The sequence below is a fragment of the Gymnodraco acuticeps genome, unplaced genomic scaffold (genome assembly GCF_902827175.1).
Source record: "Gymnodraco acuticeps unplaced genomic scaffold, fGymAcu1.1, whole genome shotgun sequence".
Lineage (NCBI taxonomy): Eukaryota > Metazoa > Chordata > Actinopteri > Perciformes > Bathydraconidae > Gymnodraco > Gymnodraco acuticeps.
In genome coordinates, this window is record NW_022992149.1 from 1,047,375 (window position 1) to 1,068,519 (window position 21,145).

Below are 21,145 nucleotides of genomic sequence, written 5' to 3' on the forward strand. Positions count from 1 at the left end.
TCACTAGGAAGAATTCTTTTTTTTTTAACCATTCACTTATAGTTTTCCGTCACATTGGCTATTGGGGTGCAATGTGAGCAGTCGACAAAATGATGGGGATTTAAAAAGTGGGGACCAAAACTAAAGGGACTCCGCATCTTTCTCTCTGCATCACCTCCGCTGCTGGGAGGCTTCAGAGGATCATGCAACACCTCAAACCATGGCGAGCTCTGCTCCTTCTAACCGTGCTGTGCCACCCCGGAACCTCCGATAGATACGGTAAGATGATGGAGATGCAGATAATGGCACGGTCCTTTTCAGAAAATCACTGTCACGTTCCTATAATATCCCCACAGGTGCATCATGGTGTTCTCATAGGCTACTACTCTATGATACTTTATCCCCTGTGGCATCGCTCTAAGTGTCCTGTAATATTTCTGTAGATACATTTAGAGATAGCTGTTTTTCGTGTATTTATACCAAAACGAAGTGAATGATTTACCAAAGACTCGTTGGCTATGTGTGTAATTGGGGAGTCTGATAAAATGATTAAACTGAGGAGGATGAGAGATCAAGGATGCAAAGAGTGTAAGGGAGGACACAACTGATTCCAGTAAATGTTCTTTTTTTTTCTTTACAGCCTTGGAACATTTTAGAAAATAATGATCAATGTCATGTCACCATCTCATGCTTTTATTACTTTTCAAAAAGTAGATGGAGAATTAGGTTTAAAACACAAAATAATCAACAAAATCTATCTATCTTTTTTCTCTCTCATCAATCACTGAAGACAGTTTAAAAGGAGCAGTTTCAGCTTGCCTGATTCATATTGATTATTGCTTAAGAAAGAGTATAATTTCATTATTTTTATTTTCTTGTAGATTGATGCAATAAACTGGAATAATGTATTATTGATACGTTGATGCAACAAGTGGATTGTTACACCAGCTAAACATACTGCTTTCTGACTGTCTCGTAGGTATAAGGGAATATTTGTGAAATATTGAGTGATTTCAGTGAGAATTTCTGACTTTTAGAAAGGCCAAATATTAGTTTCTCTCCCGCATGTTTTCTCTGGCAAAAATAAGTGAGGAGTTTTTTTTTTAATTCCCTTCCATATTGTGCTTTTATCCTACATTTGAGGAATACATTGCATCTTTTATTAATTTGTCTTTAATTTTTAGTATTAATATCACAACCAAATGTGGTACATTCAACACTGTGTAGTGATTGCATTTATAATAGAGTTCCAAGGCAGCTAACGGGAATGTCAAGGGTACCATAATGTATGCAATTAATCAAAACATAGCTTTCAATCCATACAAACAGGCTTGAACATACAATAATGGTGCAATACTGGACCCTCTGTCTTGTTTGCCATTAGAAATCATACATCATTGATTGATTGAAAATCTAACAAATGATAATGGTTTATTTTTTATTTTTTCCAAGCTAACAATAAACAATAGAGAGCTCAATAGGACGCCATTCTGCAAGGGCCTGAGATGTCAGCACCAAGCAAGGAGAGAAACCAGCAGTCACTGTTGCTTCCCTCTTTCTTCACTCATCCAACGCCTCCTTGCTTCCACTTCTGCTCTTTCACACAAGCATCCATCCATCTGTTCATCTGATTAGCCATCCATCCATACAACCGATTGTCCGTCCCCACACTCGCAGTAGGAGGTTTCTGTTAGAGCTGACATTTTCTTAAGGGCGGATGTCCTGTTGCTATGAAAAACACTGTATACTCAGTCAGTCTTCCACTGAAATATTCTTACAAACTTAGGAAATCAATTGAATCATTTGTTAACAGGATAGGGTTCACATTTCTTTATTTTATTCAATAAAAACATGTATTTAATGTTGCAACCTTCATATTACTTTTTTATCAAAATTGCAATTAGAAAAATATGCGGGTTCAGTACACTAAATGAGAGCAAGAAATGGAAACTAATTGTAATACCCAGAAAATAACAACAAGTAATAGGTTGAAAAATGTTTCCCATTGGTTTAAGATCGTTGGTTGTCTTTTCCTGGACAGCCAATTCGTTCTAATGAACAAGATTGGCATTTACATGCAATATATTGTCAACATTGTGGTTCCTTTATGTTTGTGTCAGTCCCTCTGTGAGCCCCTGTCTGCTACAATTACTCAGATAGTTAATTATTTCAGATAAGTTCATGTTTCATACCTAACCCTGCCACAGTTTGTATAGCCGGGGTCCCTCGTATAATGGGCATGTTGTTTTCCTCCAGTGTTCTTATCTTTAAGAAGCTCTTACATTGGTATCAACAAATGATAAAATAATTCCACATGAAGTGAAATAAGGAATTCTAGAAATGACTTTCCACCATAAGTCATTAAATATAGCCACATGGATTGAAAGTGAAGACCTTGACAAGGCATCAAAGAAACACAATACTCACTTGTACTGTGTGTGAGAAGTGTGTATTTGCGTGTGTGTTTCCATGCAAAGAAAGTACAGGTGAGTCACTCAAACCGCTGTGAGTCACTCTTTAGAGGTTGAGGTTTCTGTTTGTGTTAACCAGCTTCTCATCGGCCAACTTTTGCATTTAATGGGATAATAAATTGGGATACATCTGTCATTTTCTCCATACACTTAGATTTCTTACTATTTATTGGAGTATTTGTGTTTTTTGGAAAATAAAGGTGATTTTCCCAAAAAGTTAGCCGTGACGTTAAAAGGAGTAAACAGAGACAGAATAACCCATGCATATTCTGCCGTATTACGCTCCTATCTATCGTCAGCCACCTGCTCCTTCCCACACTGCTGAACCCTCCAAGGTGTTACTCACCACCCTAAAATAAAAATGTGTGAAACAGCTAAAAATAAAATGCACAGTAAGTATGAAACTACTATTAACAATACTGTTCAATTACAATCCTAATCAGCATAACAATATAGCCCAAAACTAATCGTGTCCCTATTTCAAATGAGTGAACGTTTTATCTTCATACTTATTAAATATATTTGCAAAAACACAGATAGTCTGTTCAACCTGGATGTTGTCTGTACAGGACCAACATTTGTATTTCAATTTTTGCCCAATGTTAAAGGATTATTACAGGGGCTTATAACATTTCCTTATGAAGTCTCCATAAGTGAAGTGTCTTTGAAATCTGACATTGCTGTGTTCTCATTTCAACCTCTTAAATATGAGGTAAAGCTGTGGTTGCCATGGATATTGCTTTGAGAGATTTTGACTCTGAGTACTTATTAGCTCTCTCTTTGTCATTCTACCTTAGGTTGCCTGTTTGAGAGGAAACTGTGCACAAGGGACCAGTTCTGCTCTGATGGTGAGTGACACACACACACACACACACACACACACACACACACACACACACACACACACACACACACACACGCACACACACACAATCACTAAATCAAAACAAAATCTCTCTCGCTTGAACTCAAACATTAAATTTAAAAGACAGCCTACTTTTTGATCCTTTATATAATTCTTTCACATATTAAATTATTAACCACGCCGCCAGACACACACACACACACACACACACATACACACTGCTAAATCAAATATCGTATGTGAATATATCTGAACTCAAGTCAAGGATCCTTCCCTCTCTCAGCCTCGTTTGTCTATCTCTCACCGTCACCTGCCCCTTTCCTCGTTTTTTATCTAAGCCCCACCCCTGCTCGATTGTCTCCATAGCAACACTGACATCATTGTAAGGTCGACACCCCCACAGTTGTTGTGGCAATACAATGATGAGTCACTGACGCACACTTACGCACTTCTCTGTGGAAATTGCACTTACGCACACGAACAGCCATTGGACTGAATACTAAATGGTTAAGTGCTCCTGCAGCTCAGCAGCAGACGCAGGGATGTATTTACGGACATATGTGGGTCTGAGAGAAAAATAAGGACATCTCAAAGGATTTGTGAATGATGAACCCTCTGTCTCTCCTGACTCTATCTCTTTAAGAGCATACAATGCAAGATAAGCTGTAAACAATCTGTTACCAACAAATACTAATTGATCTAATTCTTTAGCAGCGTCTCTGTAGATACATGCAGGTCTACCTGTCACTCACACTTAAGCAGACGCTGTGTTGAGTTGAGATACAGAGGACACAGAGGTGTTGTAGAGCATGACACAAATAGAAGCAACGGAATAATAAATGCAAAAATATTAATCCTTTTGGTTTTTTCATTAACTTACTATAAGCAATGGCATCTTATTCAAATAATGTAAACCTCCTTTCTTTCTTTAGTACCGGCACAATATGTCTATTTGTTCAAAGACGGTATAGTGCCCTTATGCAAATATGGAACTGTCAAATTCATCAGTGTAAACTGGCTACACATGAATAATTGTACTTTTTCTTTTCAAAGCAGCCCGCTTCATTTCACAAGACAGCTATTTGCCGTTTATGTAAACTTTATTTTAATTTTATTTTCAGATGCAATTTCAGCATTAATTGAATTACAATATATAAATCCAACTGCTTCCTCACTCGCAGGTTTTTTTAAGCAGGCTGGTTTACTCACGTGTGGAATTGGAGTGTCAATAACAATTTGTGTCTGTTTGTATTTAGTTATGTAGAGACTGATCCGGTGCACAGGGCATCTAGCTCCTGCTGAAAAAAAGAGTGCGCCTTCTACAGTAGTTTAGCTTAGAAATCAAAGCATCATAATTAAAACTGAAAGTTATAATTAAAATCCATCCATAACTGACAGGGAGGCAAACTCATTATATGGCATCCTGGCAACGGTGCATCCACACTTTTCCTGTCAAGAATAATTAAATAGGTGTCTTGGAGTTAAAGGCCTATTATGCATTGCTGCCTGTCACTATAGGAAAAATGAACTGCTTTTTTAGATGCCCTCAGCAGTTGTTTACTTTGTTTGTGAGAGGACGTGTGGCTGGCACCTATCTTGGCTCTATGCCACACAGATAATACGTTTTTAAGGTTGCTATAAATTTGGTAGAAGGAGTGGAGTGTGCACTTTTGGACACAAAGCTCTATCTTCCCCTGTTTTCACCCCCTCGTAAAGACAGTCAGAGGTAAAGGTGTGTGCTGTTCACCTGCTTCGGGTTCTGTGTAGGGTCATCATTATACATGGCCCAAGGTTTATGTTGTTGTTGCAGGCAACCCCCCTTTATACCATGTCGTAAAACAGGAAAAGGTTATACATTGACCTTATCATTAGAGTTTTGTGTGCATAGGCCCGCTCCCAGAAATGGCTTGGCAACTGACAAGGTCTGTAATAACTACCCAGCTGCAGCTCATGCACATTTCATTAGGGTGCTCCCACAAGCCTTGAGATCAGCAGTGGGGTTGGTGTCGTCAACATAAATAGGTTACAACCGAAAAAGTAAATATCATAAATAAACAATGTTCTTTATGTCCCTATATTGTCTGCTATTACTTTACTGTTAATACTTTTCTCGATGGGGCTTACTCAACCTCTATTTCATTCAATTATTGTTTATAGTTTGAGCCGAATATTGCATTCCTCTCACATGTAACAGAGACCCCCTGTTCAGTGCTGAACACTAGTGTATATCCCCTTCACAAAAGTGATATCCACAGAAATAACCCCAGCTCCAGAAATAGTCCCAATCCAATCAAACTGTGCCGTTTGCTCCATTCATCTTCCATTCCTCCTCCTCATGTTCCTCTTCTCTCTGTCATGAACCAGTTCCCCGTCAGGAATAAGAGCTATCGTATTTCTACCCTCCCAGTGCAATTCATTGCCTTGATACAATGTCATATCACATCATCAACAATGACTATTTGTCATTTGATTTATGGGGTTTGAAATATGTACACGTTTTTATCTGTATATCTTGTCAGACTGTCAAGGATCAACTTGGTTCCACACAATGCTAAGATATTAACCTTATTTCACAACTGAAATGAGTTATCGCAGCAAAACCGAAACAATGTGAAGATATATTTCTTCTTTCTCTCTAATACATCAAATGGCAGAAAATAGGCTGTACACAATACTCCTATTATCTGCTCAGCTTAGCAATTCACAGTTTCATTGTGGCAGGTTGGGATGTGTGAGATCTAGCCAGTGTGGTGACTCATCGTTGCGCCAGATAATACGTAGCCTGCTCTGCTTTGTCTCATCGCAGTTTGACAATCTTTTTTTCCAGAAATTCCTTTATTTATTTACTCACTGAGATTTCATATGTAAAAGACATTTGAGATTTGCACTCACTGTTTAACATTTACTTGGGGTCCTTTCTATCTAATGCTGAAGAATTACACAGAGTTTCTCAGGAGTAATCCATACGAACTGCTTGAATTTCCTCATCCCTGCCTTTTTTATTGTGTATAATCAGATGTATGTTTAGAAGGGATTAACCATCCAAATCATACACCTCAGACCCATGAATAATTGTTTCTGCTTTAAGAGTGTATGCATGTAATTGTGTGGGCTAAGGTTGACATAAATGGACACATTCCTTCTTGTATACATGTTCAAATATGGATACATTCATGATCGTATAATGAGGAGATTTCAGAGACAATAATACTGTGCAAATGCTATCATTATTTATGTTGCTATGGGGCTGCCATCACGTTATTAACTGTTTCAAAGGAACATTTCTAAAGCACACGCACTGACAGTGGCAGAACCTCATCAAAAGCAGTGACAGACAGTAAAGTGTGTAGGCTGCACTTTAAAACTATGACTCACTGCTGTGGGCTGTGGGCATAAGTATTACCAGTCACTTTAGAAAATACTGTAGTGTACCTTTAGGGCAATTTCACTGAATAATTTTAGGGAAACTGTACAGTTTAAGCTAAAATCCAATATGTTAAATTATCTAATTAATAATAAACAATAGTTAACAGAGACTGTATTTCCTATAGGCATTTGTCATAGATACAACTAATAACATTAACAATTGTTTTATGTTATCCAGTAGTTAAAGGAACGATACGGAATTCATCCATCGTTGGTATTATTTTTTACACCTGTGCTTTTCCTCCTCGTTGTCTGTAAACTGTGTTGGATTCTGTCCAGAAGTAACTTTAAAAACAAAATCACTACATACTTAACAGGCAAAAATAAGGGCTTAAATTGGTTTATGTGTGTGCTTCTTCATTCCAGACGGGCTGTTCGGTCAGTGCCTCAGCTCTAGGCAGGACCTGGTCCAGTACCAGGTTACAGTTCCTGTTCTGAAGAGGATGCAGGAAGTCCTAAAACAGCTCATGGTAAAAGGTGAGACCACACATGAACATTTTCTCTTGCATTTTTCGACAGGGCAAAATTGTGGGTAATTTAGACCAATGTTTATGAGAATTAGGGTTCATTGTCTATCGGCCATATTTGAATTTCAGTCTGCTATCAGTCTATCTCTCTAATAAGAATAAAAGCCAATACAAAAAGACTGTTAAACAAGCCAGAGACTCTAAAATAGTGAGGCTATATTTGATACAGCTGTGCTTTGATTGCATGCTAACATGCACTGCAAAAAATAAACGTTGACTTAAATGAAATGTAATATGTCAACAGGTTCCACATTATTATATTAGATTAGTTGAAAGCAATAATATTAAGATGAACCTATTGTTTTTTTATCTAAATGTTAAACTAACCTAATAAAATGATGTGAAATCTGTTGACATAATACATTTAATTAAGGTCAACATTTCAAATGGTTTTGAGTGTGCTCCAAATGACAATGCTAAAATGTTGATGTTAAACAGGCTTACTGTTTACCATTGTTAGCATTTAAATGTATCATGTAATTATTCTGGCACTAAACACAAAATCGTACAGCACAGTTTTAGGCTTACAGTGTACGGAGACATTTGTTGATTTCACAGGCACTTCAACACATTCTTAGAAAACAGTATCGATTTCAGGGAATCTTTATCTCGTTCTCCTCCACTCCACCACGGCCTTGCACTCTCGCTCTCAGTTTCTTTAATTGCTGTGTGTGTGTTTGTGTGTTTTTTTGCAGGTTTTTCCTGGCAAGATGACATCACCCAGTATATTTTATCAAAGGAGCTGAAGAGAGTTCCCCATACAACCCATCCCTCTAAGCTAAAGTCCTCTTCGTCCTCTTCTGTTTCATCTCAGTAAGTGCCCTCCATTTACATATTAAGATATTAAGGTAGAAATGTACATTTTACACACAACAAATATGATATAGGATGAACTCAGAGCAATGTATTTCCCTCTGGCCCTACCTTTTATCCTTCCCTCCTTTTAACCTATTCCATTCCTCTTTTCATTTCTCTCTGGGTTGCCAGGTCCAAACAGAACACCCCCCACCCCCACAGTTCTAAGTCTGGGTCTGCACCTCCTGGTGGCAACTATTTGGACTACATGATTGTCGAGCCTCCTCAAACCCCTCTACGTATGCAGACAGCCTCCATGGACCCATACACATACCACCAGGTACAGCTACACATCATATAAGTCCAACAGCAACTTTCACAGATCACAGATACGTTCCAAACTTAAATGAAAAAGTACATCACAATCTAGAAAAAAAAACATTGAAGATCATCCTAGAACAATGTAATTGTGGTTATTAGAACACTTGTATTAAAGATTATTGCTAATAAACGAGAGAACACAGAAATAGATATAAAGAATATAAAAAAGTTTTAATCTTAAAATTCCCACTCATGCCTGCCCACCGTACTAAATCATTGGATACTTCTCCTGATTGCAGCAGAGATATCAAGACGAAGTGGAGAGATCCCTAATAGGAGCAGGAAATGGTTATGCCCGCCCCTCTTCAAGGTCCCAGGCCAATCAGAGAGAGCGAGAGCGTGACAGGCAGCTGCTACAGGAAGCCTTTTCTCTCTACATGGCGTCTGCACAGCCCTCTTATCGCCACAGAGGGGCCGCTGCCATGGCTCCTGCAGGTAAACAGGATTTTCTATTTTCTAAAATAAAACACTGGGCTAAAAAGCTGTTTAAGAACAATAAAAACATTAAACTACATATTTTCCTGGACAACAAACTGTCTATTTGTTAAACAGTAAGAAACTTTAAACCTTCACGATTCATTTTATCATCATAACCTACTGTATGATGCTTTGAGCAGCTATGCCTTATTATGAGGACTTGGAGATGCCAGTGGACTATGTAGAAGACTACACCCTAGAGGAGAGACTTGGTACTGCTGGAAGACACCAACCGCTGCAGAACAAAAAGGTTCCTCAGGACATCAGCACTCAGTCTGGAACCAATGGTGAGGAAAAAGGAAACATAATTTAACTTAAATTGAATTGACATGATGCGTCACAGAATGTCTTGTAAGAAAAATATATAGAAAGTAGCCAAGTGGTTCGTACATACACAGTGTATGTGTGTGGAACATCCATTTGATTTTCTAAAATGTACAGTGTAAAGATATTGCTAATTTTGCTATCATGCTGTAGATGGCCTTCTTCAGAGGATGTCAGGGGTCTTGCAGAGGTACGGAGTGGACCCCAGAGAGCTCAGTCAGGAGCAGCTCTACAAGCTAGCCCTCATTCTGCAGCTGATGCAAGCCAAAGAGAAAACAGGTAGTCTTTCAATTAGTTCAAATTGACCAAGAGTCATACCGAGTCCCTTATCGCTTCCTATACTCGTAACAAATGTGGGTTAATAGAGTTGCAATATTGAGCTTTAGCATCTAAATCTGCATATGTAGGAGTAGATGTTATGAGTAAAAAGCTACTGAAATGTTGTTACATTTTACTGTTTAAAAAGTTTTAACACCAGTTTGTCTGTCTTACCACAGAACCAATGGAGAAAGACCTCCTCACCCTCAAGGAGGTAAGTCAGCCTCAATTCAGTAGCATTCACAAAAAGCTATCAAACTTTTTTTTGTTCACTTACAGGTTTCTATCATTCCCTCTTAGATGCAGCTGTTAAAAACAGACAGTGTGGCCCAGAAACCGGCAAAGCCTGTCCCTGTCCCTGTCCCTGTCCCTGTCCCTGGTCCCCCCGAGGCCCCTCCTGCCCCCTCCTCTGCTTCAGATTCAGCTACATTACCAGCCAAGAGCGTCCACCGGCCCCCTTCTACCTCCCAGCCCCCCCAGGCCGCTCCTGCTGAAGCTGGAAAAGACTTGAAGGAGCAGGGGGTGCCACTGGTGGAGGGTACAGGAGCCAAGGAGCAGTATGGGTATATCGTCACCAACCAAAGGTAAGCTTTCATTACAATTCAGCTTTTATTTCTATAACAAATAATCAGATGAAATCACGCTACTTCCTGTTGAGCCAATAATTATCGTCGGCCAAGTTGTAATTTATTCTAAGTGCAAACGGCGTAATGCTACAGGCTGATATTGAAGTGGCAATAGCCAACACCATTAAAGATCACCTATTGTGCAAAATCCACTTTTTCATGTATTTTTATTTTTTATACAAGAGATTCTGAAAGTTTCAGGAAAAAATATTCCCCTCCTTTTTGTCCTGATCCATTTATAGAAAAACTTGTCTGAAAATGAGCTGATCAGATTTTGGCCACTTTATGATGTCAACGATGTATTGGCTTGTGTAACCATTAGCCAATCACCAACCAAGGTAACCCCCCCCCCCCCCCCCTCCTTAGCACCTGAATCTCCTCCTAGAGCACCTTTGTGTTCTTTTTAACCAAATATCTCTCAGAGGGCCGTGGGGAGTGGCTCCTTATTTTCATCTAAAGTAACAGACAGAGAATCAGCACTTTTGAAACATGGCTGAAACAGAGGGGATTATGGGATGCTACAATGATCTGTTTGGTATTTCGAGCCAAACACTTCAGAGACATGTTTTGTATATATCTGAGACCTATAATATATTGAGGAAAAACAGTATAATACGGGACCTTTATGGGTCATGTACTGCCAAGAGCAGCGAATAGGACATTTAATAAATTATGTTTTAAAGAAGCTTAATCATGTTTTTCAATCCTAGTCCTCTGAGTTTGTATGATGGCTTCAAGCTGTTGGAGCTACTGGCTGATAAGATACACCTGTCAACCAGCAGCTTCATCAACATCAGGTAACACCCCTGTAAAGTGTGTATCTGTGTGTGAGAGTAGTACAATTGTATTATTTTACTCCTAACAATATACGCATCCAACATGTGTGTCCCTGTTGTTTTATGTTGACAGTGTGGTAGGCCCTGCTCTGACGTTTCGTATCCGCCAGAATGAACACAACATGACGGCTGCAGAGGTGGCTACTAAAGCTGGTGAGGCTCAAAAACACAGACAGAGAGATCGAAATACCGTTTCCCACAATCCCGAATACAAAAATACAAATATGTATACAAATATGTATATCCTATATATACACAATCAACAGACACATTTATACATATGCACACATTAAGATAACAGCACAACAATCAATATATACAAAATAACAGTCACTTCAATATCTTTGGGAATGTACATTAGTGCAAGATTGACATCATTCCAATTCCTAACTTGCAATTTTGTCACACAAATACAAAACTGTTGGTTGTTTTTTCACCCCAACAGTATCTGAAAAGAACTTCCTGGAGTCTGAAACAGGCCTGAAGATTAAACAGACCGGTGTAGGAGAGGTATGTGATACACACAAACACACATAAACTTAAAGAGACATGTCCTCAGTAACCCCTGCTTTCAGTAACACATGAAGCAGTTGTCAAAGGCAACAGAGATATAATCACTTCTCTGCTATCCATACCATCTCATTTAAATAATAATTGATAATTGATGGACCCTATCTTGGCAGATGATCAGACTTGCCAGTGTCAGTTTAGACTCCCGACAGACCACCAGCTAATGGATCTACCTCACTCTATTAATGGCTGTCTTTTGTAGCTGCGGACGGCTTGATTCTGTTTCCCAGAGATGTTAAGACATTTGCATCAGGTCATGTTGCTGGTAGCCTACTATAAAATGGCTGCTTGTAACATGGTTTGGAAACACAATTGGGTGAGTTAGTGTTGAGAACACCCAGTACAAATCGGACACAACGCTGAAGGATATGGTGGATTTTCAAATGAGTAAATATTGATTACGTCTCGGTGAGAACATTTTGATTAGTTCAATAATACTGTATTTCCCTTACACTATTACACTGCTTTGGTAAAGATTTGGAAAGGTCACTTGTCATCCCAAAAAAAAGGTTATACAACAACTGCTACATCAGGATTAGCTTAATCATCAAAACCATTATTATTTCAAATTACTTTACTACCACAAGCAGTGTACTGTTCTATTCTGCAGCACACAGACAGTACATTCAGTTTTCCATCCACCATCACATTGTGCTGTAATATTGTGTGTGGGTGTTTGTCTGCAAGTGTATGCCCCTCTGAGTGTGGGCCACCTGGAGGGCAAGTGGCCAGAACAAATCAGCAAGTCTGCACCTCCTAACCATCACTGCATTGTTGCCATGGTGCTTCACTTCCTAATCCAACCCCCTACTGTGACTCCCGGATCCCAGGTGCTATGGCAACAGTCAATGGTGTCATCAACCTCATTACTCACAGAAATAGATTGATTTCAGATCTCTAAATCATTGCCTTCATCTCTTATTTAGTTGGATTGATAAGAAAATGCCAATTTAGCATAACTACCAATTTAAAAAACAATTTAATTCTAGATATTGCAATTGTCCTGCATATGCATTAATATGCTGGCTATACGTGTTAACTCATTCATTATTTAAATGTAATTTGAAAGCATGATATGTATACTGATTTAAGTATTAGACTCACACTCATCAACAGTGAGCGAAGAAAGAGCGGGGGTGATTTGTTTTTCAGGAGACGTTTTATATTTTTATTTATTCTGCTGTGGCGGCATGATGAAAACCATTTTGAAAGATAAAAGAGGAGATGAAGAAGAGGTGGAATGACACACTGCTGTCTGTTTAACGACTCCCTGGTTCATATTACCTTGACTTCTCAGACCTCTGTCTCTAAATGTCAACATCAAGCTCACCGAGCACACCTTGCTGTCATGTACAGTGACATGAAAACAAATAGTTAATATGAAATGAGTGACCTTTAGTTCCAGTGGCAGGGGCAGAATCCCAGAGGTAGCTTATCTGAGATCGACTACTCATAAAAGGCAAATGTGTGTGTCAACAAATCCACATAGCACTTTGGTGAATGTGTTTTCAAAGCTGGCTATAGCTCACACAATGCTCTTTATGATGTGTTTTTCCTAGAGGATAGATGCACGGGGTCTACCTCAGGTAACCAAGGTTTCCCAGGGCTCCAACAGCACAGTCATCACCCTTGTTTCCATGGCAGTCGTCGGAGGCGTGCTGGTATTGGCTATGGCTGTAGCTTGTTTCAGGCACCACGCTCAACAAGTGGCCAATGGCAAGCTTGGACTGGGGCCAGAGGGAGGAGCAGAAACACACTTTGACTACCAGGTAAGAACGTCTTACTGTGGGAAAGGCCTTTTTATATCGTTTGTTCCAGCATTTCATGGAAAAATTGAAGAAACCATATAATATATGGTCAAAAGGGCGGTTATTGAAAGCATTTAGGCTACATTGAAAAACATGTCTCCAAGATCAGGCAATTATTTGATAACTGGACTCAAACTTCCACTGTACATTTTACATTTATATTCAATTTAATATTGAATAATCAATTTCTTGCAATAATATCCTGCATTATATTTGTTACTGGAAATGTGTATTCCCACATGTATATTTTCCACATCCACGTGTATATATATATATTTTTTACTTTTTAATGCTATTTTATTTATTTTTCATCTATCTATCTATCTATCTATCTATCTATCTATCTATCTAATTACAAACAAATAGTTGCTGCCCCTGGTATAAATTAACATTTTTGTACTGTTCTACCACTTCCTCTCTCTACCTTCCTCCCAGGAGCTATGTCGGCAGCACATGGCGTCCAAGTCCTCCCTGTCCCGCCAGGAATGTATGGCCGGAGTGAGTGGCGGCCTGGCGGGCTCTGCCATTGGCACAGGTGCGGGGGGGCGGAGGGGTACGGACACTTCCCGCGTCAGCAGCGTTTCCTCTCAGTTCAGTGACGGTCCCCAGCACAGCCCGTCCTCCACCCACAGCTCCACCCCTTCCTGGAGCGAAGAGCCGGCCCAGTCCAACATGGACATCTCTACTGGTCACATGATACTGGTGAGTGAATCAGAGTGGACAGAGGTGGGAAGTAGTGGAGTACAAATACTTCGTTATTGTACTTAAAGCTCACCTATTATGCAAAATCCACTTAGTCATGTCTTTTTTACATAAATATGTGTCCCCTCTGTGTAAAGAGATTCTGAAAGTTTCAGGAAAAAAGACCCCCTCTCTTTTTGTCTGAAAATGAGCTGATCAGATTTTGGCCACTTTATGATGTCATAACGTTTTTTTGGGTTGTGTAACCATTAGCCGATAACCAACCAAGGTAACCCCCCCCCAACCTTATCACCTGAATCTCCGTGGGGAGTGGCTCCTTATTTTCATCTAAAGTAACAGACAGAGAATCAGCACTTTTGAAACAGGGCTGAAACAGAGGGGATTATGGGATGCTACAATGATCTGTTTGGTGTTTGGAGCCAAACATTTCAGAGACATGTTTTGTATATATCTGAGACCTATTATATATTGATGAAAAAGAGTATAATAGGGGACCTTTAAGTACATTTTTCTGGTGTCAATACTTACTCAACTACTTATTTTTCTGACGACTTTTTACTTTTACTTCTTACATTTTTAACACAAATACCTGTACTTTCTACTTCTTACATTTTCAAAACAGGCTTGTTACTTTAGTTTTAATCTGCGATAGGTGGCGTGATCCTTATTATTTAGAGTCATTGCATGCCTATTGATTTGAACACAATCCATGTATCCATCATTTCAGGGACCAAGGAGAACTTTGTCATTTTGCCGTTGTTCAGCATCGAAACATTCATTAGCTAACAATGACATTATTGTTCTTTTAATATAAAGGGAGGTCAGTTACTCTATAAACAGATGGTAGTTATGGGTACTTTTTACTTAAGTATATTTCGAAGCCCATACTTCTTTACTTTTACTTGAGAAAATAATTTTAGTCAGTACCAGAGTATTTTTAAACACGTATCTGTACTTCTACTTGAGTAAAGGATGTGTGTACTTTTGCCATCTCTGAGAGTGGAAATGTTCTTCCTGTAGCAAAATAATCCTCTTCTTCCTTTGCCCTTCAAAACCTCCTACACATTATTCCCCTTTCATCTCTCCGGCAGGCTTATATGGAGGATCACCTGCGTAATAAGGACCGTCTCCAGAGGGAGTGGGAGGCTTTGTGCTCATACCAGGCCGACCCCTGTTCAGTGGCTGTGGCTCAAGCTCCGAGCAACATGGACAAAAACAGACACGCTGAATCCATCCCCTGTGAGTTCATCAATGGGTCACTCTTTTTATTTCCTGTCTTTCTCTGTGATGCTGCTGCTATGTCAATCATAGATCACCCTGCTCAGTGATTCATTCAGTGACTCATTCTTGACATGTTTTCCTTTGCAGATGATCACACTCGGGTGAAGTTGAAGACTGAAGTAAACTCCAATAAACAAGACTTCATCAACGCCAGCCTCATTGTAAGAAGCCCTGAAACAATCCAAAGCATTTACAATATCTGCTGATATTTATCATTTGTGGTTTGTAACCCCAATAAACGATGTCATAGTTAAAACGTAATACATAGTCTTTGATTATAATTTCTAATGTACTCGACCTATGTTTATATTGGAACTGAAGTTATACTAAACCCTGTTGTTCATTGTAGTGAATTAAGCATGAAATGAAGTCTTTGTTACAACAGAATGTAGCTTTTTGGATGTGTCGTACAGTTTGATTCTGTTTTTCAACCTGCAATGCCAAAGCCTGTCCCTCTATCAGCATCGGACACTAAAACCTAATTCAAGTGTAATCTGTCAAATCCAATCCCTGCTCAAGAAGCCAAGGAAACATTTTTGAAGCTTTAGAATCCTCAGAAAGAAAAACCTTTCAAATCTCTTCTCTCTTCCTTTTTTTCTTTAACCCATAGTTTGACCATGACCCTCGCCAGCCATCTTACATCGCCACACAGGGACCAATGGCTCACACTGTCGCTGATTTCTGGCAGGTCGGTTCGAATCCTTCCCAAGTTATTTTCCTGTTTTACTCCCAAGTTAGAGGATGTACTTGCTGCTCACTGACAAATTGAAATAATGTAGGCCATTGGACCATGTGCCTTGTACTCACAGTGTGTTTACATCCCTTTGTGTGTGTGGTGTGTGTGTGTGTGTGTGTGGTGTGTGTGTGTGTGTGTGTGTGTGTGTGTGTGTGTGTGTGTGTGTGTGTGTGTGTGTGTGTGTGTGTGTGTGTGTGTGTGTGTGTGTGTGTGTGTGTGTGTGTGTGTGTGTGTGTGTGTGTGTGTGTGTGTGTGTGTGTGTGTGTGTGTGTGTGTGTTCTCTCGAACCGGAAGATGGTGTGGGAGAACGGCTGCACAGTGATAGTGATGATGACGGCTCTGGTGGAAGACGGAGAGAAACAGTGCGAGCGGTACTGGCCTGATGAGGGCTCATCACTCTACCACATCTACGAGGTTCATTTCCTGTTGCAACTCACTATGTTCACTATAAATAATGCTCTTCTGGTAATAAGCATTCAGTGTAGCAGGAATAATCCCTGCATTAGACCTGTTGTCATAATAGTTTTATCTAACGTATATGTTAAGAGGCTAATGATAACTGTAAATAATATCTATTAAAGATGTTAAAGAAATAAGTCACATGTATGAAATAAACTACACATTTGAATGTGATAATTTCGACTTCAGTAAAACTGGAATTAGGTAATTCCTCCATCTTGAATTGTGTGCATTCCCCTAAGAGAGGTTACTTAATTTTTTTATCACGTTTGTATTTACAACATGTATGTTTTCCTGGTTTCGACTTTGGTTTAAATGTATCATCCGTTATCACACGTTTTCTTTACCCTCTTAAATTAAAGTCCATTTCTCCTCCGTGTCTGTCCTTCCTTCCTGTCTCTCTTCCCCCGTATACCTTTGTTTTCATCAGGTGAACTTGGTGTCCGAGCACATCTGGTGTAAGGACTTCCTGGTGCGTAGTTTCTACCTGAAGAACGTCCAGACGCAGGAGACCAGAACCTTGACGCAGTTTCACCTGCTGAGCTGGCCCGCTGACGGCATCCCCACCTCCACAAGACCACTGTTAGACTTCCGTCGGTAAGAAATTACATCAACTATCCCACATGTGCCCTTGAAGTGCCTCAAGAGTCAAACCTGCTCAATAATTAAACAGGAAGTGGAGCCAACAGGTGGCAAGGATGCAGTGTGTGGAATAATAATGCATTGTCTTACTGGTACCCTAACACATCAGCGAGTTTGGCTCTTCCTCATCACATTCTTCTTCTTTTATCTGCATGGTGTGTTTCATATCCTATCACATCAGCTCTCTCTCTCTCCCTCTCTCCCAGTGTGCAGGTTGATAGGTTTGTATTTTAACACCTACCAGTGTCATTTTTGTGATTTGCAGCTAGTACTCTGGCTCCAGTTGCATAGTCACAAAAATGAGCATTGGCAGGTGTGACTGGCTACTGCAAGAGGGACAGTGAATCTGTGGCTTCCTCTTCACCTATTCCTTCCTGTTTTACCATGCCACTCTCTGTCGTCCACCACCACCTCATGCCATTTTATATGTATTCCTGTCCTTACATCATTTTCTTCATTCTTGATTTGACTGTTTTTGTCTGTCAGTTACCTCTCATGCTTTATTCTTACTACTTGGTCACATTCTGTTTACCTCTCAGAACCAACAATGTCTGAATCTGCAAAAGAGACATTAACAGCTGCATGTTGTGATGACTGACAAGGCATTTATGTATATTCATTGCATGTGTGAACATATTTATTTGCGATTAAAAAGTTGACTATGAATCATTTATATTAAAGCCCTTTATATGTTCTCTTTTCCGCCTCTGCTGTCCCTTGTTCCTGTTTTTCAGGAAGGTGAATAAATGCTACAGAGGTCGTTCCTGCCCAATCATCGTTCACTGCGGGTAAAAGAATACATCTGATGACTGTCAGGTTTCTGTGAAAGACCCGGATTTGCAGAATCATAAATATTACTAATTAGGAAATTGTGTGTTTGGAGCAGAAAGCAGATTGAGGTAAAATATTATGGGGAATTACAACGCAGTGCATTTCCTTTTTTCTCTCTGTCACTCTCACAGCGATGGCACTAGCCGCACTGGCGCGTACATCCTCATTGACATGGTGCTGAACCGCATGGCCAAGGGTGAGTTGCTCTCACACACACACACACACACACACACACACACACACACACACACACACACACACACACACACACACACACACACACACACACACACACACACACGCCAAGGTTAGTTTAGTACCCTTGGGTTTAAGGGTGAAATTATGTCAGGTTTTGCTCACAGCAGCTCAGTATGTACACTGATGAGGTCGTTATAAACACAATGCATTTAAAATGTAATGTTCCACACTATGATATGGATGCATGTATGTTTTTTTTATATTGTTTCATAAACGTGCCTTGTTAGCTAGAGAAAAACCCTTTTTTGTTTAATTTTGTTTGGTTCATGAATGCATAACCAAATCATTTCTGTTATCTTCACCACACTAAAGGTTTATTTGAGTGTTTCAGAATAATACCATGATGCATAATAGGGTTCCTTTTCTATTGAAGAGTGTTGGCATTTATATTACAAAACAGTGAGTAAACCTCAGAACTGTGGTACTAATGTTTTGACCCTTCCTGTCTTTGTTGTTAGGAGTGAAGGAGATTGACATCGCAGCCGCACTGGAGCACATCAGAGACCAGAGACCTGGATTAGTCCGCACCAAGGTACCATATATCTGTGTGTGTTGTCCCTCTTTTAGCACTTATATGGTAGGGGTCCACAATTCAACCTCTTTTCCATATCTCTCATTCTGATCAGGACCAGTTTGAGTTTGCGCTGACAGCAGTAGCAGAGGAGGTGAATGCCATCTTGAAAGCCCTGCCACAGTGAGCTGAAGGTGCAGTGAGGACATCCATGGACGCAAAAATAAATATTCATAAGGACACACTCCTACGACCCAGCCATGTTTGTCTGGCCATCACTGTATATTAGAATTTGCTCCACCACACCTGGAGCTCTTACAGCTCATGTCTTCAGCATGCAGTATTTGACCATGAACTCATTTGCTGGGTTTTTAAAACTTTCTGGAACTTCATAAATTATTTCTTGCAAGATGTCAAATATGGCCAAGAGATTAAATGTTAATCATGATCTTTGCTCTCTGGAGATTCTACCTAATAAGACACCAATGACCACGACGAGGAATACAAATACGTGCTAATATACTGTGCGCTGACAGGATAGAAAACACTTCTGATGATGGTTTCAAAAACATAATATATGTGTGACACTGTTTACCGATCTGACTCCATCTCGGCCTAATCCACCCTCTTACTGGACATGATTACCTCAAATGATCTATCAGCATTAACAGATGATTTCCAACCATCACTAATGGTTTGTTTTGCCATGGTGTTGAACATTACAATTTCCTTGGACTATTGTTAAAATAATGTTGAATCCCTTTACAAAGTATCCATCCGGCTAAAAGGTTTCAATGGTTTTTAAATCTCTAAGTGTGTTGTTACGTGTCCACCAGAATACTGTGTGCTACTGTGTGTTGATTCCAAGCAGCTTTTTTTATTTGTGAAGCTTGTCTTTGCCATGGCAACATGATTGTTTGCTTTAAGCTCTGGTCTCCTTTGATGATGTACCTTCCAAGTCCACCAAAGTAACTCTGGGTTCTTCATCGTCTTACTCTGTGTTCGACCTTGTGATTCATGTAAATAATTCATCCTGATGATTGTGTTTATCCATGTAGCAGACGGACAGAAAATATCTATAAAAAATGTATTTTTGACTTGAATAAATTTGTGATGTGACGCAGCAAAAAACTAAAATCAAAGGGAAAGGCTTTCTTTGCTCACTTTGACAACCACCGTTTTGAAGTGGTTGTGGTTTTTTTCATACAAAAAAAACGATAACATTGCATTAAAAGGGGATTTTGTCTCATGCATTTTAATCTATTGATTAAAAATTCCATGTATTATTCCAAATGTATCATAAATGCATCAACAGCTGCAATTCTAGAGCTGTACACAGCGCCCCCTGCAGCATAAAGGGTGGGACAGCCAAAAACAAGTGCATTACAATAATGACAAGTAGATATTTAACTTAAAGAGAACGTTTGGCAATTGAACTGCAATTCGTTAACCCTGACAACACTTATATTATTCTATATTATTTATTTATAAGTCTACAAACTAATATGGTCTGATGCAGAATAGTCAGCAAGAAATGCTTTATTTTCTCTCCTTCTAAAACATTGTTCTATTAGTTTCATTTATCAGTTTCCACTTGCAGGCATAATTCAGCATATCATTCTGCTGACACAGCAGTTAAAGCAGAGAAGATTACAACTATTTCCTTGGGTTTCAAAATACAAACGTTCCAGTCTCTTGCTCCACAATGAGCTATGTACACACACTCACACACATATAAAAACACACATTTGAATAATTTAAGTCTCATTCAGCAGGTAGTGGCCATGATGGGCAGAGAGAGACAAGTGCATCTTGGGGAATTGACCTTTGACCTGTAAGAATAAATGAACAAGGAAATGTTACACTTCATCAGTAATGCAAATATGATTACCTTTTATAAATATTACTTCTAAGAATGATTGGACTCCATCTACAAAGGGCTTATTGGGCAACATTCAGGGGGCTTCAGGTTCACACTGGTCTTTACCTCAGGGCAGCACGAGCCAATCAGGTTAGCTTGTGAAGGCCTCGAAGTCTGAGTCTGAAACAGGGAGCAGGATGTGTAAGACAACAAATTCCCACTGAACTCCTTAATTCTATTGTAATAAGATGTTTGTCACGTATTGATTTAAAAAATAGTATGTTCTATGTATTTAATACTGCAAACGGCACTAAAAGGTGATACCAGCACATCATTAGCGAAGCAGCATAATGAGAATGGAAGCGGAACAGATCAGCCGAAAATAGTATGTGCGGAACAAAATATCAGATAACATTATTTTAAATGTGTGCTGATTGATGCTGGCTAGCTGTACATCTTGT

The 21,145-nt window shown here is 39.5% G+C and overlaps 2 protein-coding genes across 2 annotated transcripts in view; one reads left to right on the forward strand and one right to left on the reverse strand.

The window, feature by feature from the left end:
- Positions 1-19,960, forward strand: ptprna (protein tyrosine phosphatase receptor type Na). The gene is made up of 24 exons (XM_034204016.1): positions 1-258; positions 3,248-3,298; positions 7,108-7,218; positions 7,964-8,081; positions 8,256-8,403; positions 8,684-8,879; positions 9,062-9,208; positions 9,399-9,524; positions 9,743-9,777; positions 9,864-10,147; positions 10,900-10,986; positions 11,099-11,178; positions 11,471-11,535; positions 13,155-13,364; positions 13,839-14,105; positions 15,197-15,344; positions 15,474-15,547; positions 15,997-16,074; positions 16,417-16,536; positions 17,012-17,178; positions 17,958-18,011; positions 18,186-18,250; positions 18,771-18,844; positions 18,939-19,960. The coding sequence occupies exons 1-24, from the start codon at positions 183-185 to the stop codon at positions 19,008-19,010; spliced, it is 2,853 nt and encodes a 950-aa protein (XP_034059907.1). The 5' UTR covers positions 1-182; the 3' UTR covers positions 19,011-19,960.
- Positions 19,855-21,145, reverse strand: part of dnajb2 (DnaJ heat shock protein family (Hsp40) member B2) — a 10,766-nt gene continuing 9,475 nt past the window's right edge. Inside the window, exons 10-11 of the mRNA XM_034204018.1 lie at positions 20,811-20,864; positions 19,855-20,655 (exon numbers count right to left, since the gene is read on the reverse strand). Coding sequence (XP_034059909.1) covers positions 20,836-20,864 — 29 coding nt within the window. The 3' untranslated portion in view covers positions 19,855-20,655; positions 20,811-20,835. The remainder of the gene's footprint in view (positions 20,656-20,810; positions 20,865-21,145) is intronic.